This window comes from Lepidothrix coronata, unplaced genomic scaffold (assembly GCF_001604755.1).
Source record: "Lepidothrix coronata isolate B3197 unplaced genomic scaffold, Lepidothrix_coronata-1.0 Scaffold2, whole genome shotgun sequence".
Lineage (NCBI taxonomy): Eukaryota > Metazoa > Chordata > Aves > Passeriformes > Pipridae > Lepidothrix > Lepidothrix coronata.
In genome coordinates, this window is record NW_016690182.1 from 5,556,951 (window position 1) to 5,576,602 (window position 19,652).

At 50.4% G+C, this 19,652-nt stretch overlaps 1 protein-coding gene and 1 long non-coding RNA gene across 4 annotated transcripts; both read right to left on the bottom strand.

The window, feature by feature from the left end:
* Positions 1-1,100: 1,100 nt before the first annotated feature.
* FRMD7 (FERM domain containing 7) lies at positions 1,101-15,151 on the bottom strand. 3 transcript variants are annotated; one of them, XM_017817664.1, is made up of 12 exons: positions 14,852-15,151; positions 10,376-10,480; positions 9,948-9,990; positions 8,580-8,613; positions 7,815-7,912; positions 7,574-7,688; positions 7,227-7,374; positions 5,987-6,082; positions 5,541-5,704; positions 5,244-5,312; positions 5,071-5,146; positions 1,101-4,944 (listed from the first exon to the last, which is right to left on the bottom strand). In XM_017817664.1, the coding sequence occupies exons 1-12, from the start codon at positions 14,906-14,908 to the stop codon at positions 3,913-3,915; spliced, it is 2,037 nt and encodes a 678-aa protein (XP_017673153.1). In that variant the 5' UTR covers positions 14,909-15,151; the 3' UTR covers positions 1,101-3,912. The 3 variants fall into 3 exon arrangements, with proteins under 3 accessions (XP_017673153.1, XP_017673144.1, XP_017673165.1); XM_017817655.1 differs by having other exon boundaries at positions 8,580-8,658; XM_017817676.1 differs by lacking the exon at positions 5,244-5,312 and having other exon boundaries at positions 8,580-8,658.
* Positions 15,152-15,822: 671 nt separating this feature from the next.
* Positions 15,823-18,251, bottom strand: LOC108497303. Its single transcript, XR_001874751.1, has 3 exons — positions 18,062-18,251; positions 17,415-17,612; positions 15,823-15,974 (listed from the first exon to the last, which is right to left on the bottom strand). It is a non-coding gene; the product is annotated as an uncharacterized LOC108497303 (long non-coding RNA).
* Between the last annotated feature and the right edge of the window lie 1,401 nt (positions 18,252-19,652).

The following is a 19,652-nucleotide window of genomic DNA, read 5'->3' on the forward strand; positions in this document are numbered from 1 at the left end:
TTTTATTCTGGATTTGAGCAGCTGTGCAGAGGTGTGGACGTGGCTCTCACAGACCTGTGTTCTAGTTCAGGAAAGGCGATCCTTGCGTGGTGGTGTGGGGGTGCTCTGTGTGGCTTCCCCCCACGCTGTTCTTGTCCAGAGGATACCTGCCAGCTGCTGCACCACAGGAATGAACCCAGGGGTCAGTGGGATTCCATTCCTAGGGAGGAGACTCCAGGATCTGTGACTCAGACAGACGTGTGGCAGTGAGGACACGGGAGCGGTGTCAGAACGCTGTGACTGCGTTTGACCTCGGCGCTGGGGAGTGAAGGGACACAAAGGCCTGGGCCACAGATCCCTCGGCTTTCACTTCGGCAGCCTCAACCCAAATCCCATTTTAAGGAGCTCCATACAAATTTTTCACAATTAAAAACATTTTTACTTCCATGTCACTTCCCTTAAGGTGTTCTTTTTATGTGGGAGTCCAAGGGGAGAGGTGATGGGAATTCTTGCCGAATTTTTTAACTGGTAGCTTGACCCTGTTGACACAGCATCTTTAATCTATGCAACTCTATGAACAGTTTTGGGTAAGTGGGGTTAGCAAATGACATGGGAAATTGGAACCTGAATTATGTATAATATGACTGTAACAAGTTGCTGAACTGTGATGCCTCTTCTTTTCCTGAGGAATGGGTGGGATGTATACCTACCTCATGGGACAGCGTGGGGAAAAACCCAGCCACGTGTATAATACAGCCTTGTTCTCTCAGAGCACAGGCCATTCAAGAAGGTTTTTTATTGTGCTGCATATGGCATTTCTGCTCCTAAAGTCTCTGTGCATCTTAAGACTATAATTAACTCCTAAGAATGGATGTCTGTATTGCTGGTTCCAGAGAAGCTGTCTTTTTCCGACATGTGTTAGCTATTGATGAACTGTGTAACTTAAGCAGCAGTGTTCTGTTGCTGGCAGATAGCTAGTGGAAAGATATATCAAAATATTCATGCAGGAACCATCTTCGTGCTCATTTGGTTTGCAAGGCTTCCCACTGTAGGTTGAGAAGAATTGCTACTGCAGCAGTCTGAATTGCAGAATAGAGAATTGTATTTGTTCTTGGCTGGTGAGTCCTGTATCAGTGTAACCTCTCTTAAAGCCCTTGGTCTCTGACCCCTCTCTTCGCTTCTGTACAGTAATTAAGTGTAGTGTTGTCACACCTGCTCCTGCCTTCAATCTAATGTCAGTAGCTGAATAGGAGATACGTAGATTTCAATGTGTTTGCACAAAGTTTAGCAATTGTTGAAAGTCTGATTCTTATCACACTGTTTTATGACTTAACACTGGAATAAAATTATTTTTCTCTTTTGCTGAGTTTTAATGGTATATATGCTGGTTTGTCTTATTTAACGTCTTTCCAATATGAAGTAACACTTATACAGAGATGAGGTAACTCTGCTGAAACCTGTCAGTGCTTCTCCAAAGTGAAGTTCTTTGAATATTGTGTACATTTTGCTTCTTTTTATTTCCTAACACCTCTGCCTAAAAAGTCACTGAACATTGTGCATCTGAATTAGATCAGCTTTATCTATTTTATATAAACCAGTTACCTCAGTCTGAATGCACTGAGTAGGTTAATGTTTTCACACTGTAATGCTGCTGTGCCTCCTCCCCTTCTATAATACTTCCTTGTGTAGGGGCTGTAACAGTTTAAGTTTTCCAGGTACTGCTGTCTGTCTTTCACCACTTCCATGTCCTCTCTATATCCTTGTTTTCTTCCTTAGAAGAAACAGAATCACACAGATGTGCTTGTCTCTTTGGGGTGAACAGGGCTGAGCAGGGACTAGGGAGAAGGACTTACTCAATGCTTGTTTCAATTGTTCCTTGACATGTGAGCCACTGCTTGCTGGGATTGTTCCTTAATTTTAGCAATCCCAAGAAAGCTGGTTTACGCAATGAATATAGCTTGGAGATGTTAATTTCTGTCACTTGCTGACGAGCTGCTTTGTTCCTCTGCTATTGTTGACTGTCCTGTAGGATGTGCTGAGGCACAGTGCCACGCTGTGCACCAGTGCTCTCTAGTCAATGGAAAAATCCAAAAATAGTTCCCAAGTCCTTGTTTCTCCTTCTCAATGCTGTTTTCCCAGCATAGCCCTGAGCACCAAAGCTGGCAGCTCCTGAAGATTTAAGCAGGATAGCTGTGCGTTGATCCCTCTTGATGGGGTGGTGTGTCTGCTCTGGGACATGCTCAAGGTAAAGCTGACCTGGGCCAGCAAGGGCTGTGTGTCCATATGTTTTCAGGAGCCAACAGTGATTGTGGGTATATCCCTGGGAGGGACACTATCTGGGCCATGTGTGCAGCCTGTTTGAAACACTGGTGCTCTTTTAACCTTCTAAAACATCATGCACATAGAGATTGCTATTCTCTGGAGTGAGTGGTGGTTTTTGCTCTTTCCAAGGTGCAGAGCTTTGGGAAAGGGAAGAAACAACTCTAACCAGAAGAATTATCCCTTTTTTTTTCCCAACAGAGTATGTGCCAGAGCAGTGTGAGGGATCCCTGTAGTTCACAGCTTCAGCACAGGGTAACCAGGAACAGAAGCAAACCTTACAGTGTGCTCGCTTGTTGGTCTAATGCATTCCTTTGGGCAACCAGCCAAGAATGTGGCAGTTTTCAGCAGCATTCAGGGACCTCAGCAAGTCTCCCCAGTTGCACAGAGCGAGCCAGGCTGCCAAGGAGCAGGGCAAGGTGGCCTGGGGGTGCAGATGGCACAGGGCAGAAGGAGGAACCCAAAACTCCATTGTGAACAACTTATTTTTATTTTCCACCTTCTAAAACAAAGGACAGCAGTGCCCAGGGTGAGCAGTACCCGTAAGACCAGTTCTTTTTATGTTTTAACTTACTTTTTTTGTTCCAGCTTCCTTATTTCTGAAATCCATTCTAGCAGGTCACAGTGGTTTCTCCACTGTGGATTTTCTGGGCTGTCCCTCTGCTTACAGTCATGTCCTACAAAGACTTACAGGGTTGTTTTTAAAGAAAATTATCAAGAGCTCCCCTAAAATCTTACAGAGGTGTCATCAGTCTCAAGATTTCTGAGTAGATTTCATGTAGGTTTAGGGTAATAGTTTTTGTAATAAAAATACTTCCAAGAAGCTGCCTGTTCCTTTCCTACCACCTCCTGAGGTCTTTTTCCCTGTGCTGCTTAACTGAGGCCTGATTTTGGGAAACAGAAGACCCCCTTACGTGCTTCTCTACCCGAGATTTAAGTAGGGTCCTGCTATCTCAAGGATAATGCCCTAAACTGGCAAGGGAGAAGACAAAGCAGTTTGCTTCCTCCATGGCTCCAGGAATTGCAAGGAGCACCCATACCCCCCTTGTCCTCAAGAGCCATCTGCTCCCTGCAGCGTTGAAGGGAGGTGAGGCAAATGAAGGAGATGGGCTCTGTGCATTGGCTGTGTCCACATGGAGTCATTTCCTGGAGCAGACCTCCATGAACATCCTGCTCGTCTCCAAAGGGGCCTCAAACACCCTTCCCACCAGTGTACTTCCCTGCAGCTGGGAAAAACAGCGGCTTAAACTGTTCCATGAGAAGTCTTTTCTTTTTCTCCCTCCCCCCTCAGTGAAGACTCCAGCAGCTGAGCTCCAAAGCATAATGGGCTGTGTCCTACCCATCAGTTTGGGCAGGACACAGGGTCTTAACAGAGCTTTGGGAAAGCCCTGGCCCCTTGCTGAAGCAAGACCTCCCATGTATGGTGGCAGAGACACACCAGCAGGGGTTGAATACTTCTGAACACTCCCCTGCTGTCTGTTAACACACCCTGGAGCACTCACACAACAGAAGCCCATCAATGTTTCATTAGCTGTAAGCAAACAAGAGTGTCACCGTTCCATGGTCCTGGGTCAGCAGCGGTCACCTCTGCTCCCTCTGGCTGGTGTCAGGCACCTAGGTGAAATACTTGGAGGGCCCCCTGGAAGTCTTTTCAGCAGCGCTGGTGGCGAAGGACACCTCCTCATCCTCCTCATCCAGCTGGAGGCTGCCGGAGGACAGGCGCACCCGGGCCATGGGTGAGCGCAGCACCCGCCCGTACAGGGAGCAGTAGTCGGCGGCCAGGAGGTCCGAGTCGGAGTCGCTGGACTCGGTGCTGCTGCCCAGGTAGCGCTCGGTGGAGCGCCGTGGCCCCAGTGCCAGGCCTTGCTGGGCTGGTACGTGCCAAAACACACCTGCTTTCCGGCTGCTCAGGGCAGGGCACGGCCCCAGGGGCCTGAACTCAGAGCCATAGGGGAAGCGCATGGTTTTCATGTCCGACTGGCTCCAAGAGCGCTTGGGAGGCTGATCCTGAAGGCCGTAATCGAAGGAGCGAGCCAGTGGCCTGTTCTCCCCCACCACGCCTCTGCCCACTGCCGTGCCCGCAGCCTCACGGTCAAACTCCCCAGCCTGGGTCCCACCCGGGCTCTGCCTGGGGGGTTTTGCTGCCACGGGGCCAGATGGACCAACTAGTCCTGCTGCGTCCTCACCAGGTGCCAGCGTCTGGCACGGGGGCTGTGGGGCCCTGTCCATGTAGAAGAGGAGCTGCGGGGCCGGGGCAGCCACGGGCAGGGGACACGGCACATCCATGTACACGAGTGGCCGGGCACTCACCTCCTGCATGTTGCCCACCGAGGTGCTTTTATTGTTCCCAGAGAACTGGTGGTGGGGCCGAAAGGATGTCAAAGGGTTCCTGGCACCAAAGAGGTCCATGGGCTCCCATGCCCGCTCCATCTCCAGCTCAGCATAGAGCAGGGGGAAGGCAGACGAGCTTTTGGAGTGGGGGAGGAAGGTGGAGGATGCTTCGGGCCTGGAGTGTTCCAGCTCAGCGGCGAATGTCACCTCCACCGTGGAGCTCCGGCGCCGGCTGTCCAGGGTGGGCTCGGAGGCGTGCACTCCGTTGGCGTGGTACGAGCCCCGGCTGCCATAGGCCAAGCGCAGCTCCTCCACCTGGGCAGGGCAGAAGGGTGGGTGGGTGCCCAGGGAGGAGCTGGCAGCGAGTGCCCAGAGCTGGGGCTGCGGTGCCAAGACCCTCTGGGCACAGCACTACCTATTGCTGGCACCACAGGGTTGTACCTGCTTGGAGACATCCGTCAGGAGGTCTGGGGAGGAGCGGCACTGCCTCTCGTCATAGCGGGATGTGTAGTGCTTCCTGCAGGCCGAAAACATGGGTGAGTGCATGGCCAAGAGGGTCCTGCCTGCCCCTCCAGCCCCTCCCAGGCACTGCCCTCCTCCGTGCCCCCCAGTACCTCTCGAAGGGGAGGCTTTTCATCTTTGCCTTCCTCCCGTGCTCCAGCAGCTGCCGCTGCGTCCTCCCACTGCAGCATAGAGGGAGAGGTGTGAGCAGCACCATCAGCCCCAGCCTTGGGCAGTCCTTGTGCCCCAGGTGGGGGGGTGCAGCTGGACTGAGGCAGTGGTATCTCTAGCAAAAGTAGCTGTTAGGCATCACCCTCTTGCATCCAGCCAGGGCTGACACAAAGGGGAGGCTCAGGCCACTCTCATGCCCTTCCCAGCCCCAGCAGTTTGTTTTTCCCCTGGGACTTTACCTGTAGCGGAAGCTGGAGCCCTTGCTGCACAGAAGGGCTTTGGGCTTTGACTTGGGTTCCTCAGAGAGCCTGAAGAAGGCGTGGTACTCCACACACGTCTTCCAGAAAGCCTTGCAGGTGTCCCGGCTCGCCATAGTGAACTCCAGTGTGTCCTTGCACAGCTCCTGCATGCCAGAGACAAGCGAGCTGGTGTTGGGGGCATGGGTCAGGCTGTGCTGTTTGCCCTCCTTATCCCCAGAGGGTCACACTGCACTGCCAGTGGCTCTGGGCAGTGCAGCATCACATCACTGGGGACAGGCCAGCACATGCCACATATGAGGGGAAGCAGCATCACCCACGAGCAGCAGGAGCGGATTTTATTCAAAACTGGGGACTTTGTGTGGCTGATCTTCCATCCACAGCTGCTTGCTCCTGAGCCCAGCAGCTGCCTGCAGCATGGTACTTACAGAGATATTTGCATGGAGCTTGATGAGAAAATGCTTCCTTTTGAAACTCAGTTTGCGGATTTTGGACCAGTTGAAGGTGTTGATTTTTGTATTGCCCTGCAAGGATGAACACAGCAGTTAGAGCAGGACAGGGCAACCTGTAAATACAGAAATGTGATGGGCCAAGACCTGAGCTTGCAAGACACTGCATGAGACTCCAATGCAGCTCTCAGTGCTGCTGGGGTCTGGAGAAGGGGTGCTGTGATTTGGTGTTTGACCCTCCTCTCCACCAGTTGGTTCTACAAGTGGAAATTAAGGTTCAGGCCTTAACTCTGCCCGTTGAAGCTCTTTGTAAAAGTCCAGGATCCCAAGACAAACCTCACAGAGTTCAAGGAAGGGAATCCTATCTGTCCCGGCTCAAATGCCATGAGTTAATGCAGAACCAGCCCACAAAAGAAATAAGACCCTTCTCTCTATTGCTGGGAAGCATAGCAGAGCTCAGCTCACCCCTATGCATTTAAACCCACCTTAAGCAGGCTGCAAGCCTACCTTACCTCTTATTATCACTGTGCACCAGTTCAGACACAGCCACACAACACTGGTGTCACGGGAGAACCAGCCAAAGTTGCATTACTCCACGCTGTGGCACCAGGACCCTCTCAGCTTTCTAGGAGAGCCCAGATTTCAATGGGCTCACAGATGCTCTAATCACGCGTGAGGGGTGCTCATGGCTCTGAATAAATAAGCAGGTCTGGCAGCGCTAATTACGAAGAGCAGACCCACAGGCAGGATTTATTGGGGTTGGTTTTGTTTTTTTTTTTTTTGCTCTGGCAAGACATTCCCAGGTTGGAATTAGCTGGTGTGGGAGGCGAGCGCTGCCTCGCGCCGGCTGCGAGGAGCTCTGTGGTGTTTACTCTGCAGCTCCGCCGTGATTACAGCGTTATGTAATTGCACAGACGTGAGGGGGCTATTTGAGCTGGAAGATTACATGGTAAGTACATGTGACAGAGCCCTGTAACCTGTGGTGCCTACACTACCATGCTCGTGGGGACAGGAGCCAGCAGAGCAGGGGCAGGTCCAGTGGCACACAGCAGGTGATGGGGCTGGGCCCCCATGGAGCATCCCCTCCACACCCAAGGTCTGTGGAGAATACTCTCTCTTGAAGGACTTCAAAGAGTTTGGAGCACACAGAGGGGAGAAGGGACCCCCCCAGCTGGAGGGGTTGTCCCTGGGGAGAGGGCACCCCCGAGCCCAGGCTCACCCGCAGGACCAGCACCCCCATGTGTGTCACAGCCAGGTTGATCTGTGTCCCCTCGCCGTCGCTGGCAGGATGTGGGCGAATCCCGTACATCTCCAGCTTCCTGGCCACGTCCAGCAGCTGAACATCTGACTCGGCCGGTGTCTTCCCTCTGGAGACAGAAACACACAGGAAGAAACAGGAATGAGAAGGCAGATGCTAAAATGGGCTGAAAAAATACCATTTTGGGTGTGCATGTGCTGGCATCACACCCACCCCTTGCCAGGCCTGCCTGCTGATGGCAACAGTCCTGTCAGCAGGCATCCATCAGGTGGTTTGGGTGGGTGGCCACAGTGTGGAGCAGCCCTTACCTGTGTCTCCGGTGGTAGTGCATAATCTTGTTGTCCAGGTACTCCTGGTTGGGCAGGTACCTGTGGGTCGCCAGGTGTTGCTGGTCTGTCTCCTCGTGGAAGTCGCCCAGCTCAGCTTTGGGGAACATGGGGAGAGCACAGATTAGACTGTGAAGGGTCAGTGCAGCAGGAACCCCTGGCTCCACAGCCAAAGCCCCATCCCTGGGGAAGGGGCACCGTCCCTGCAGGTGCTTGTCCTTACACTGCAGCAGGTGGGAGACGAGCAGCGCCGCGCTCTTGTCACTGCAGGGCAGCCGCCCCTGTGCCAGGTCCTTCTTGATCTGGAGGGTGAAGAGGTACCTGTGGAGGGAGACAGGAGCATGCCCTGGGGGGAGCTGGGTGCTGGGCTGAGCCATGAGGGCCTTGCCTGTTCCCATCTGTCAACCCGTAAGATGGACACCCTCAGGGTCACAGGAGGAGAATGCAGCCCCTGCAGAAGGCTGCAGTTGGGCACCACCATGACCAGTACATCCCTGCCATTGAAATGCTCATTAGTAGGTTTCAGAGTTAACATTCCTTTCTGTTTTCTTTGCATCTCTTGGGGCTGGCGTTCTGCAGAAGCACTGTCTTAGTTTTATTCTCAGTTCCTGTTTGCAATGCTTTCTCAAAAATGTAAGAGCTAACAATGTCATTTTTAAAAACAAAATTATTCTTTCAGGACACAGCTTGAGGCAGGAGCTAGACTGAACAGTCAGACTGTGCCCAACTGCTGAAGCGTTTGGCAGTAAACAAATTGCAGCCTCCTAAGACGGCTGATCCTTCAAGTGGATTTTGTTTAAAAAGAGAGGATCAAGAAAAGATACTCTCTGGGGTTTTTTTTGTACAGTACAGAGCTCTTTCAATACTTAGAATAACCACTGTTCACAGACAGGTTGGGGGGGGAATAAAGATATAGAATTAACACATGCTTTGCAACTGCAAAAATATGGAACTGTGCAAAAAGAAAGTAATAGAACAAGTGCTGTACCTGGTCAGCTCTTCTCTCAGGTGGCCGGGGTCCACTGGGAAAAATTTCACCATAAATTTGAAAAGAACCTCCTTAGGATCTTAAAACACAACACCTTCATAAGTTTTCTTTTACATGCCTATTGAGAACAATTACAACTCTCTTCACACATGCTGTCCCTTACAGAGTAAATTAATCTGGACCCTTACAAATCTGGGCTGAAAGCCCTGAATATCAGGGACTCCAGCCTGCCCCCCCAAAAATAGCCTGCCCAGGTCCCCAGTGTTACCAGTGGAAGCAAATAGGGATTCGGACATCTAAATAATACTAAGGAGAAAATGCCCCAGCAATTCTTTAAATTTGGGAAACCCCAGCCAGGAGGGGGTTTCCATGGAGCAATGCCAGGGGTGCTTGTCTAGAGCATGGCCAGAGCCCTGGTGCAATTGCCATCAGTGGGGCTGTGTGTTAAACTCAGGCCTCCAAGCACTCGGGATGCAACAGCTCCATAGGAGGCTGTTTGGGCAAAGTGTTTCTTGTGGGATGAGTGAGAGCAAGCAACCAAGCCCAAGGCAAAGGGCATGGAAGGAAGGAGGCAATTATGTAGGCACCAACTGTCCCTGAACCCTGTGGGATGGCTCAGAGGGAAAGGCCAGAAGGTAAATGGCAAAAGAAATTGGTGTACGAAATAATTCCACTTGTGGTACACCCAGAAAGGGGAGGCTCTTTATCAGGCTTTCCCCTTTCAGGGAAGTTCCTGCAAACAGGGTTCTGCAGCCTCCTCAAGGCAAATACTGGGGTTGTGGCCTCATGCTCTCAGTCACCTCCTGGTCATTGTGTATTTGGGGAAAATATTTTGGGTTGATTGTAGGGGTGGAAACAGGCATGTGCTGAAAGGAGCACTGTGTTAACACCAGTCATGACCATGGCAGGGGATGCTGAGCCTGAATTCAGGTCGGGCTCTGCAGCACCTCGGTGGGACTGGGGAGGAGCAGCAGAGCCTGTGAGGCACAAGAGTAACCCACCCTCACACAGGTCTGTGCTGATGGGAGCTGCAAAGGGGAAAGGAGGGCATGCAGGAGCACTGCCTGCCACACTGCCAGCACTGCCATGCAGCCACCCCTGGTCCTCCACCAAGCTGTCAAGTTATTAACACCTCAAGTCTAAAATGGTGCAGATACCGGATTGCAAAGGCAGCGGTATTTCCACAGGATTTTGTGTGAACTGAGGTGTCCTTGCAAACAGTCCTGCCAAGCCTCACCCTATAAAATGAGCTCAGGTAAGTGCTGGAAACCAGAGACCCCGTCCCCAAGCGATAGTGCTGCATGAACATGTCTATGCTAGTCTGTCACTGGTAGTGATTTAGAAGAATTTTGTTCTTGAAATACTTACTTTTGACTTGCTTTGTTATGGGTTTTAGTGGTTCCAACCAGACCTGAAACAAGGCGGTGAAGAACTGGCTAAATAAGCAGCACGAGAGATGGGGAACTAAAACAACAGCATCATGCTGGAATGCAACACAGAAATGCTGGCCAGCTTGGCTGCTGCAGCAGGTGTCCCACTGGGCAGCCCCACATGGATGGCTACGGATAAACCCTGTGGGCCATGGATATCGCTTGTTGGCTTTGCCAACAGGCTTGTGGCTCCTCTCCTAACTCCCATTTTCAGGTGGGTTTTTTTGCCATAATGGCAAAACTTTCTATTTAAGTTTTCCATCTGGTATTTCAGGGAGGTGCTAACAAGTCCCCAGCCATGCGGTTGATGGCTGCAAGGATGTGGCATTTGCAGCTCCAGGACCCCACATTGCCAGCTGTACTCACCTGGTTCCCAGCCTGGCTGCGAAACTCCAGCCCAAAATATTCCTTCTCCGCAAGGTTGAGGTGGCTGCAGGTGAGGTTGAACAACCCTTTTCCGCAGGATTTTTGCTACCAAACAAACACAGCACAGAATAGAGGGTTAGCCAATGCTGACAACAGCCGTGATGGAATTCCAGTGAGATGGGGAGAAGTTTCAGCTCCCTGCCTTCACCCCTTTCCTGATTGTGCTGCAGCAAAATCTCAATAAATTCTGTTGGCTTCAGCATGTGGGACAGGACAGTATGCTGTGCTCCCTGTTTTTGGAAATCAGATTCCTTATCAGATTCCTTACCATCACTTCTCTCCTTTTTTAAAGAACACAGAAAGAGGAGTAAGAGGAAAGAAATCTTGCTTTTGACTCACCTTTTGCAGCCATTACTCTCTGGGCAGCTCTGTCCCTGGCAAAGCAGTGAGCGATCCCCAGAATGAGCATCCACCTCAGCCAGGGACAGCCATGGCAAACATGCTTAATTAAGAGCCTTAAGAGCCAACGGGAGCAGCCCTCAAACCTGTGCAGCAAGCCCATGTGCCCCGACAGCTGGTGACCAGATTGCCAGGGACAAGCTACTATTATGGTTAATGGTAATTAACAGCAACAGGAGCCCGCAGAGATCCTGCGCCGTGGGCCCTGGGTCATCCGTGTGCTTCAGCAATATGAATTAAGTGGCACTACGTGCTGATAAGGGAGGCCAGCCTGTAGTTATTCCCAGTGAACAGAAACACTTGGAGCCTTGCTTGACTTGTTGCCTTGCTGTGTGACACGGTTGGAGAACAAGCCAGGACATTTCCTGACTTCGGAAAATGTTCCAGAAAGCACCAGAAATGAACCTGGCAGTGACCCACACCAACAAATACCCTGCTACTCCTTCATCAGCCTGTGAAAAGCAGACCAAAAGGAAGTGTGGGTTATTGCAAAAGCAAGCCAGAGCAGAGAGGTTGGGTTAGACAGCTGCTAAATTATGGCATTTCGGGTGATGGAGGGAAAGGCAGGCTGCTCCCTGTGGCAGCAACTGTTCCCGGCAGGGGCGGGAGGGACCCGGCTGCTGGTGGTGATGCACACTAATAACCACCTTTCAGGGCTTCTCCTGGGATGAAATTGCTGGCTCTGTGTTGAAAGGCTGCAGAAAAGTGATAGCGTAATAACAGCATTCACTCTGCAGCACTCCCGGTTCTCCTCGAAATTACTGGATCACAAGGGTAATTAAAACAATTACAAATGTTTATTTCCAAGCTAGAATTTTCTAGCATGAAAGGCCTTGGCCTTTGTCAGGCAGCCAGGAAAGAGAAGCATTTCTTACTGGGTTATTACCTACCAAATGTCTGCTGGGAGCGACCCACTGTCCTCCAAGCCCAGCACTGCCCGGGGCAGGCACCAGGGAGAGGAGCAGCCCCAAACCCAGGAAAACCTGCTCACTGGGAGACACAGCCCTGCTGCTGCAGGGGCTGCTTTAGAAGCAGAACCTTTCTCTTGCAGTGTTGCTTGCAGGTGCCCCATCCTGGATTTTGGGGTATTGAGGCCTCAGCCAGTGCTGCCACAAGCACTGGGGCACAGTCATGCTCAGCAGCATCAGCTCTGCACAGCACCGGGTGAGAGAGGTGGGTGCTGAGCTGCAGGAGTGCAGTGCAAGGCAGGAGTGTCATGTGTGATGCTGGTTGCCCCAATTCCAACCCTAAATGTGACTTCAAGTAGAAGATGGTGGAAAGAAGAGGCTGTGCTTGCCCCTCCTCTCCTCGGTGGAAGCAGCTGGGACTGCAAGCAGGGTCAGAAAATCAGAGGCACATCCAGAGACAGATAGCAAGGTATGGGACACACGGGACACACACACTCTGGTTCCCAAAGGGACTTTGGCAGCACTTGCAGTCCAATGGCAAAGCCCATTTTTGCAGCATTCTCCATAGCATTGTCTGCTGCACCCAAGTCTAGGGTTTAGGGGGTGAGCAATAGCTCATGGGATTTGGTGTGATCTTTTCCCACCACCTTGAAAAATGTCCCCCCCATCAGGCATCCTGCAGGTGGCACCCAATGCCACCCACCAAAAGCCACCAGCCCTGCCTCTCCCTGTGCCCTTGCTCCAGTGCCTCCAACCCCGCACACCTCCCGTCGATTAATTCCCACCTTCACAAGGGACACATGACCACAAGACTTTGCCCTTCCCTCAGCCCCAGCAATTAGTTTTTCTGAGCTTGTTTGGTTTGCCTTTTCTTTCTTTTCCTCCCGATGAATATTGCCCTGTAGCAAATTCCACCAGCAGAGATGCCCAGGCTTTGTCTGCCCAGGCTGCAACGTGGTTTGTCTTCTGTGCTGCAGAGAGAGGGCTCCAGGAGCTGCCCAGGCTTGGGGCTGCTTCGTAGAAACCCTTTCCAGAAAGGAGAGTGACATATCAGTGAGAACACATTCCAGGTCACAGCTCTAGGTACCTGGGACGGCAAGGAGAAGGGAAGCAGCTTTGTAATATCTTTTCTCAGTGCAAAAAAAAACATTAAAGGCTGACCTGTGACTGTTCCTGCACCCAGGCACTGGGGCAGGGGATCCTGCTGCTCTCCCAGTGAGAGGCATAGGGCTCACTGGCATGGCTGGCAGCACCCCAGCAAGATCCCATCTGCTCCATGGCTCAGCCGTGGGGTGTTCAGCAGGGAGGGCACAACAGGGGACACCCAGAGATGTGCCAGGTCCCTTCCTTCCCCTGCCCTGGGGGCACAAACCTGCCCAGTGCCATTCTGGGAACCACCTCCAGTGCTCAGCTGAAGGAAATCCTGTGAACTCAGGTCCCGGTTGTCAGCAAGGATGCAGATGAAGGCAGAAGCCTTCCCAGGTCAGCATCCAGCACCAGGAGAGGAACTCATTCCCATGCAAAGCAAACTGGAAATGAGACCTCGCTGCACATGCTGGCAGCTGTGACACCCACATGAGGCAGGTAGAGATGCACACGTCGAGTGTGAGGTGGAGGGGGAATCAGGCCCACTGTGTTTTCTCTCTTTTGTCATTTTCCCTCCCATTATACTGAAGTACTCACCATTCAAAAGAGCTTTCCCAAGTCAGGAAGGGTTTAGGAAGAGTTGCTTAAAATATCTGCTCAGAACTTAGCCCAGAGCAGTCCTTTTATCCTGGAGAAGTCACTAATTCAACTACTCATTTATCGTACCCACACAGCAGCAAATGCATGAAATGCCTAAAAGGGGTTTCCAATACCATTCCATGCTAAAAAAGGAAATGACCAGGAGTTCCTTTAATGGAAGCTATTTGCTGCAATAACATGTCGTGCAGAGCTATAGTGCTCTGTTTTGGGCAAATAAGAAAACAGAGAAGTAAAAAAATGCAGCAACATTGTACCAGCAGCATCTTTTAAATTGTTTCTTACTATGACCTGATCTAATCAATGTGGGGGGGAAAAAAGGCATTTTAAAATGACTAGCCTAATTTTTAAGCTGACTCTAGGTCCAGGATACATTAATTAGGCTAAATCAAACAGTATTCATACTGTGCTAAGGGATGGAATTGCTTTACAATCCTTTTTTGGGTAAAATGCCATCTCAAAGAAATGGAGCCGTGCATCTCAGAGAGCAGTTTTCAGGCTGTGCTATAAACCACAGAACAGTACAGTATCAGAAATGTAACAGAACTTGAAAAAAACAATTTATATTAAACACTCTGGTCCCACAGGAGATGCAGGTAAGTACTAGAACAAATCTACTTGAATTACCCAATTCACTCAGCTACTGTGATTATCAAACCCTAACCAACAGTAAATGTGCAATCACGCTGGTAAAGAGATGTTTCTAACACAGTCAAGATACATCTAGTTTCAGTTATCTACACACATATATATAAATCTAAAACCATAGCTATTAATACTTAACATTTAAAACCTATTTCAGAGCTAGTATTTCTTAAATGTGATTTATTAATCACAATATGTTGTGGGAGACACTGTCATGCAGAAAATAAGATACGGTTTTTTCCCTCAGCTTTTCACAAAACCACACAGTTTTCTTTTCAACTAAATGCCCAGGAGGAGATGCATACAGATTTTTCTCACCAGGGATAACTTGGATAAACATCCTACTTTTGTTCTGTTCCCCGATTTTACTTCCTTACTGAATGTTTATATTGGCACTTGTCAAGAGCATCACTTCATATTAACTGATTTCCTAAAGATGACACCAGATAAGTAAAAGCCATTCCTCTTTCTTTATAAATACTGCCAATAACAGGGGACAGCAGGAGTGTGTTGATGCTCAAAGACACTTAGCAATTAGTACTATAACCTCTGGTTTTGAATACGAGGTTGGTTTGTTTGTTTGGTGGTTGTTGCTTGTTTTTTTTAAGCTGAAAACCCAAAGCTATCACAGACCACGCAATCCTTCAGAGCAGCAATAACTGAACATAACAACTTCAATAACTAACACCAAAAAAGTAATAAAAATACGATATCCACTTACATCAACTACAAAGATCTTCTGGGAGTCATCCAGAAACTGGACTTTCAGGTGCAGCATCCTCGAGCATGTGGCTGAGCCTGCAGCAGGGGTGGCAGTCCTAGTGATGTGAGCAGTGTGCCGGCAAGGGAGCCCTGACTCCTCTTGCACACATAATTTCCCTCTCAGCTGGATGGAGAAGGCTGCAGTCACAGATGTGGAGCAGAGGCTGGAGCAAAGGAACAGACACTGCCTAAAAATGAGTTTTAAAAAAAAAAAATACTGATACCTCCCCCGGTTTAAATATCACCACTGCAATAAAGGATGTTTTTTGGCTGTGAATTATGGGTGTAGTAATAGGGGGAAGATTGGCAGTAATGGGGCTGAGATAAACATTGAGCTTCTACAGCTGGTGGTGAGCAATGTAAGGCCAAAGCGAGCCCACGATTTGTGCCCCGGGATCATGGAAGAAGACTGAGTGTCTCTGCTGCAAAAGTCACCAAGAAGTAATATCACCTTTTCTCTGCCCAGGTTAAGGTACACTGGGAGAGCAGCTGGCTGGCAGCTGTGCTGGCTCCATGAGGTGGGCAGATCAGGTCCTGTCCACCAGCAATGTGTGAATGGGCTGACATACTTCACCAGAGACTGGGAAACGTTTCCAACTGAACTTGAAACCAGTTTTGAGTCCTTCCTGGGGAGCTAGAAGAAAACCTGCTCCTAATTCCCAGCTTTCACCATGGTCTAGCAGCTTAGTGAAGTCTCACAAGCCTCTGAGACAATGTGGTTCCTGTTCCACACCTGAAAAGCCCAAGTCCCCTCTAAGTAGCTCATCCTCCGAGTGCCAGAGCCGGCTGCCCACCCTTGGACCCCTGGGCTCAGCCCAGGCTGCCAGGGGCAGCCTCCCCACGGCATGGTGGGTGCCTGAACCTTGCACTTGTGCTGCTTCTCTGCCCCAGCTGCTGTGGGGGCTGCAATGTCCTGTCTGACCTCTCTGGCCACTCACTGAGCACTCAGGTGGGGGCAGTGTCTGGGCAGGAGCCCCCACTTGCAGAAATAAATGCACTGAGCAGTGCCAAAGGCAGGTCCTGGGCTGTCATAGGGGATCACTATTGCTGCTGCTGCTGGAAAAAGTCACAGCCACGCGACCCTGTGGGAGAGATAGAAACACATCTCAGCAACCGAAAAAGCCACATTTAGTGCTGCAGAGATTTTGCTTGTTGCTCCTTCCCCAGTTTCCACCAAAGCATCCACTGTAAGTCACTGCAGGCCATTTGGCGTGGCCTCTCTTACACTTCCCAAATATTCCTGGGGATGTTAGGACAGAGGCTGTCAGGGCATACATGTAGCTTGTCATCTGGGGTGCAGAGAGGAAGAACACAGAGGTTTTTAGCTACAGAAAAATTCATTAGTCTTCTACTAACCAGGACAAAAAGAAGCCTGAAAGTTAAAGCCAATCTGCTTTTCCATGCAAAGCTGCTCCACAAAGCAGCCGAGCCCGTCATCCTCCAGTGCTGGGAGGGGATGGCTGTGCCCTGTGTGCCGGCGCCGCATCAGGGACCAAATTTCCAGCGCTGCCCGTGGCCCCGGGGTCAGCTCTTTGTGTCACAGGAGGAGGGCAGTGTCACGTACAAACCATCTGGGGGGGCTGAGTGCACTTTCCCTCTGCAGTTTGAAATGTTTCTGCTGTCAAAAAATTGACGGGCACCGAGGAGAGGAGCAGCTCTCCCGTGAGCAGCTCTCATGTCACGGGCACAGCTCTGCCACGGCTGCACTGGGAACACAGCAGGGGCACTGGTCTGGCAGGAAGGATGTAGTTGGGTGTGATGGAGAGCCCCCAAACCCCAGAAGAAGCCAACCATCCCTGCTACGGGCTTTCCTGGCATGCCAGGGGCACGGAACCTGGGCTCTATGGATGCTATTAGAAGCTGGGCACTGGCCAGTCGAGTTGTGGGTTTATTTCATTACCCTGGCATGAAGGAAGGAGGCTGTTGGGTCAGCCAGAGCCTCCAGCCACCCTATAGAGTCATCCACACAGACAGCATGGAGCCAGCAGAGGTAAACGAGGACTTTTTTGGTGGTAGAAGAGTAAAGGACAGCCAGAAGAGACATGGGACAAGCAAGGCTTTCTGGGGACATGGAGAATGTTGCTGTAAGCAGAGGAGATCCCCTGCATGAGCAGATGAGAAACCTATTTCACCCCCACTCCCTTCTTCTGGAGGTGACTTTGGGGCAGCCAGAGCAGCACACATGGAGAGCACCAGCACTCCAGGAGGAGCAATCCTGGCTGAGTCAGGGCCTCCAGCCTGGTAAGTATGTCCCCCTTATCTGCAGGGGTGGGGAATAATGTGCAAATGGTGTGGGAAAGGGAAGAAAGGGTGAAGGGGGAGTGCAGCTATAGCAGCAGACAGGGAGGGGACCCTGGGCAGCAGCACTGGAACATGGTGGGGTCTGAGCAGCACCATGTTGGAGAGAGTTCTGCCTCAGGGCTGCTTGCTCAGCCAGCTCAGCCTTTGATTTTAAGTACTCTGGACCCTGCTACCACCATCCTGCATTCAGGGAGGACTTCAGTCCACCGAGTGTATCTTACCCCATATTGGGCTGGATGGTGTTGCATTGACTCAGTGTCTTCTTTAGCTTCTCAAGTACCCTGGAGCTTGCTGGGATGGGCTGAACAGAGCAAGAAGTCTCCTTCCTCCCAAAACCTGTTGTCCCTTTTCCAAGGAGAATACAGAGGTGTTCAGGGTTTGGTCCTTTGCTCCCCTGTCGGTGCTGGAGCAGAAGCAGCCTGTAGGATATGACAGAGAGCTGAGCACTGTGGCTACACCCTGCAGAGCCTCCCAAAACAGTGAGCCATTTGCACTGGGCAGCAAGTTCAGCCAACATCCTCCCAGGGGGCCCTAGTGATGGGCAACAAAATACCCCAGACCTCCTAGTCTCTCCCAAAGTTACTCCCAAAAGAGGAGCAGGTTCTGAGAGCAAACTTTGGCAGAATTTGACACAAGATGCTCCCCCTGCACCACTGTGTCCGCAGCACTGTGTGCTGCTGTCCCTTGGGCTTTGTCATGTTTATCTTCAAATTGGATTTAGAGGAAAGGAAAGGAAGACGGATAAATAAAGTTACAGAATAGAAATCTGCCATGGGATTTTAAACACCATAGTCCAAAAGGCAAGAACCCACACCCAGCTCATTGCTGAGCAGAAGTACACACTCAAAATGCCAGAGACAGGACTCACCTCAGTGGACTTTGGTCTGTTGTGACTTTTCCTATAACCACATTACTCCTCCTCTTCCTCAGCCAAAGCTGCCAGGAGAATGTCCACATTCCCTTCTCACCCAGCCATGACTCTCCCAGCTGCAGGGCCAGGGACCAAAACAGCTCTTTTCCTGGGAGCAGGCTCAGACACAGCCAAAGTCCTTCTGAGCAGCTCTAGGTATACAACAGAATGTCACCAGCTGGTTAATGAATACAAGGCATGGCACCAATACTACAAGCAGAAATTTCTATCCAGAATAGGGTACCTGCCACATTCCTGCTGCCACACCAGAAGGAATGGGGTCCCAGCTCTCAGCTGGGGTCCTGGCCTACACACTGGTTGCTTTAAATTTTTTATAAAATACGCCCCCAAAAAGGTATTTTCAAAAAACAAAGCCTGAAAGAACTGAGTTTGTTTGGCTTAAAAAGAGAAGAAAGAGGGAAAAACAATCATCTGATTGACGCAGGGCCACTCCAGGAGAACGGATCAGCTGTGTTCCCAAACTCTGGGGAAAACAGAGAAATTGCTGGAAATTGCAGGAAAGGTCTGAGTTGGGTCCTAGGAAAGACCCTCAAACCGTGAGACAGGAGAAATACCAGAGCAGGTTGGAAAAGCCAGGGATGACTCACACCCATGTTAGGGACAGTCCAGGCACACAGTCCTCCCTTTAAACCTTTAACAATGACTGTAATTTCTCATGTACTTCACAAGTCACATTATATCTTTAATATATCTCAGCAGTTAGAGCTCACTTGCCCTTCTAAAACTTCTGCCCCAGAACCATTCTATTTACTGAACATAATAAACAATGATACATTTGCATTTCTATCAAATTTTGCTTGCCAACCATCAGCTAAATAATCTGACATCACTGTGCTGAAACTCATTACTCATAAGTAATTGCTGGGAAAATGGAAATGATTGCATTTTTTCTTTTGTCTTTAAGTGGGTTTTGCCCATTAGCGTCCAACTGCAGGATAAGAATTCTCTGACCAGCATTTTGAGACATTATGCAGCAGCGTTTTCCTTCCCAGTTTGCCCCAGTCCTACCTCACTACCGTTCCCACTGAGGGCTCTACTCGAGCTTGGGGCAACGCAACATCACAAATACAATTCCCTAAAAGCAGCCCCACAGACACCCTGGTGTCCATCAGCTTTAACAACTTGTCTGCAAGTGAGACTGGCAAGGAGGGGAGAGCTGTGAGTGAACAGGGAGGAGGGAAGGTGAACACCCCTGGCCTTAGACTGGAAATTAAGGCAGGTTTAAAGAAGAATTGCATCATTTTACTGTGTCAGACCAGGTGGTTCCAGTGCAGGTGATGACACAATAATACACCAGCTATACGGGTTATTTGCATCAGTGTTGAGGCAGTGAGGGTCACCAGACAAACAGGATGGGGCTGGGGAGCAGTTCTGCTGTGCACAGGCCGCTCTCCTGTGGGCAAGTGCTCCAGGAAAACCAGCTGAGCGTGACCCCGAATGCCAGTTCGGCTGCTGGACCCAACTGTAATAATAACAAACTAAATAGGTTTAACTGAGTTTAAGCACTAAGCCAAATTAAAAGACAATT

Coding starts and splice junctions, on each gene's coding strand:
- FRMD7 (XM_017817655.1), bottom strand. CDS start 14,908: ATGCTGCACCTGAAAGTCCAGTTTCTGGATGACTCCCAGAAGATCTTT. Junction 7,689..7,814: donor CGTCTCCCACCTGCTGCAGT/GTAAGGACAAGC, acceptor TGTTCCCCAAAG/CTGAGCTGGGCGACTTCCAC. Junction 7,375..7,573: donor CACTACCACCGGAGACACAG/GTAAGGGCTGCT, acceptor TTCTGTCTCCAG/AGGGAAGACACCGGCCGAGT.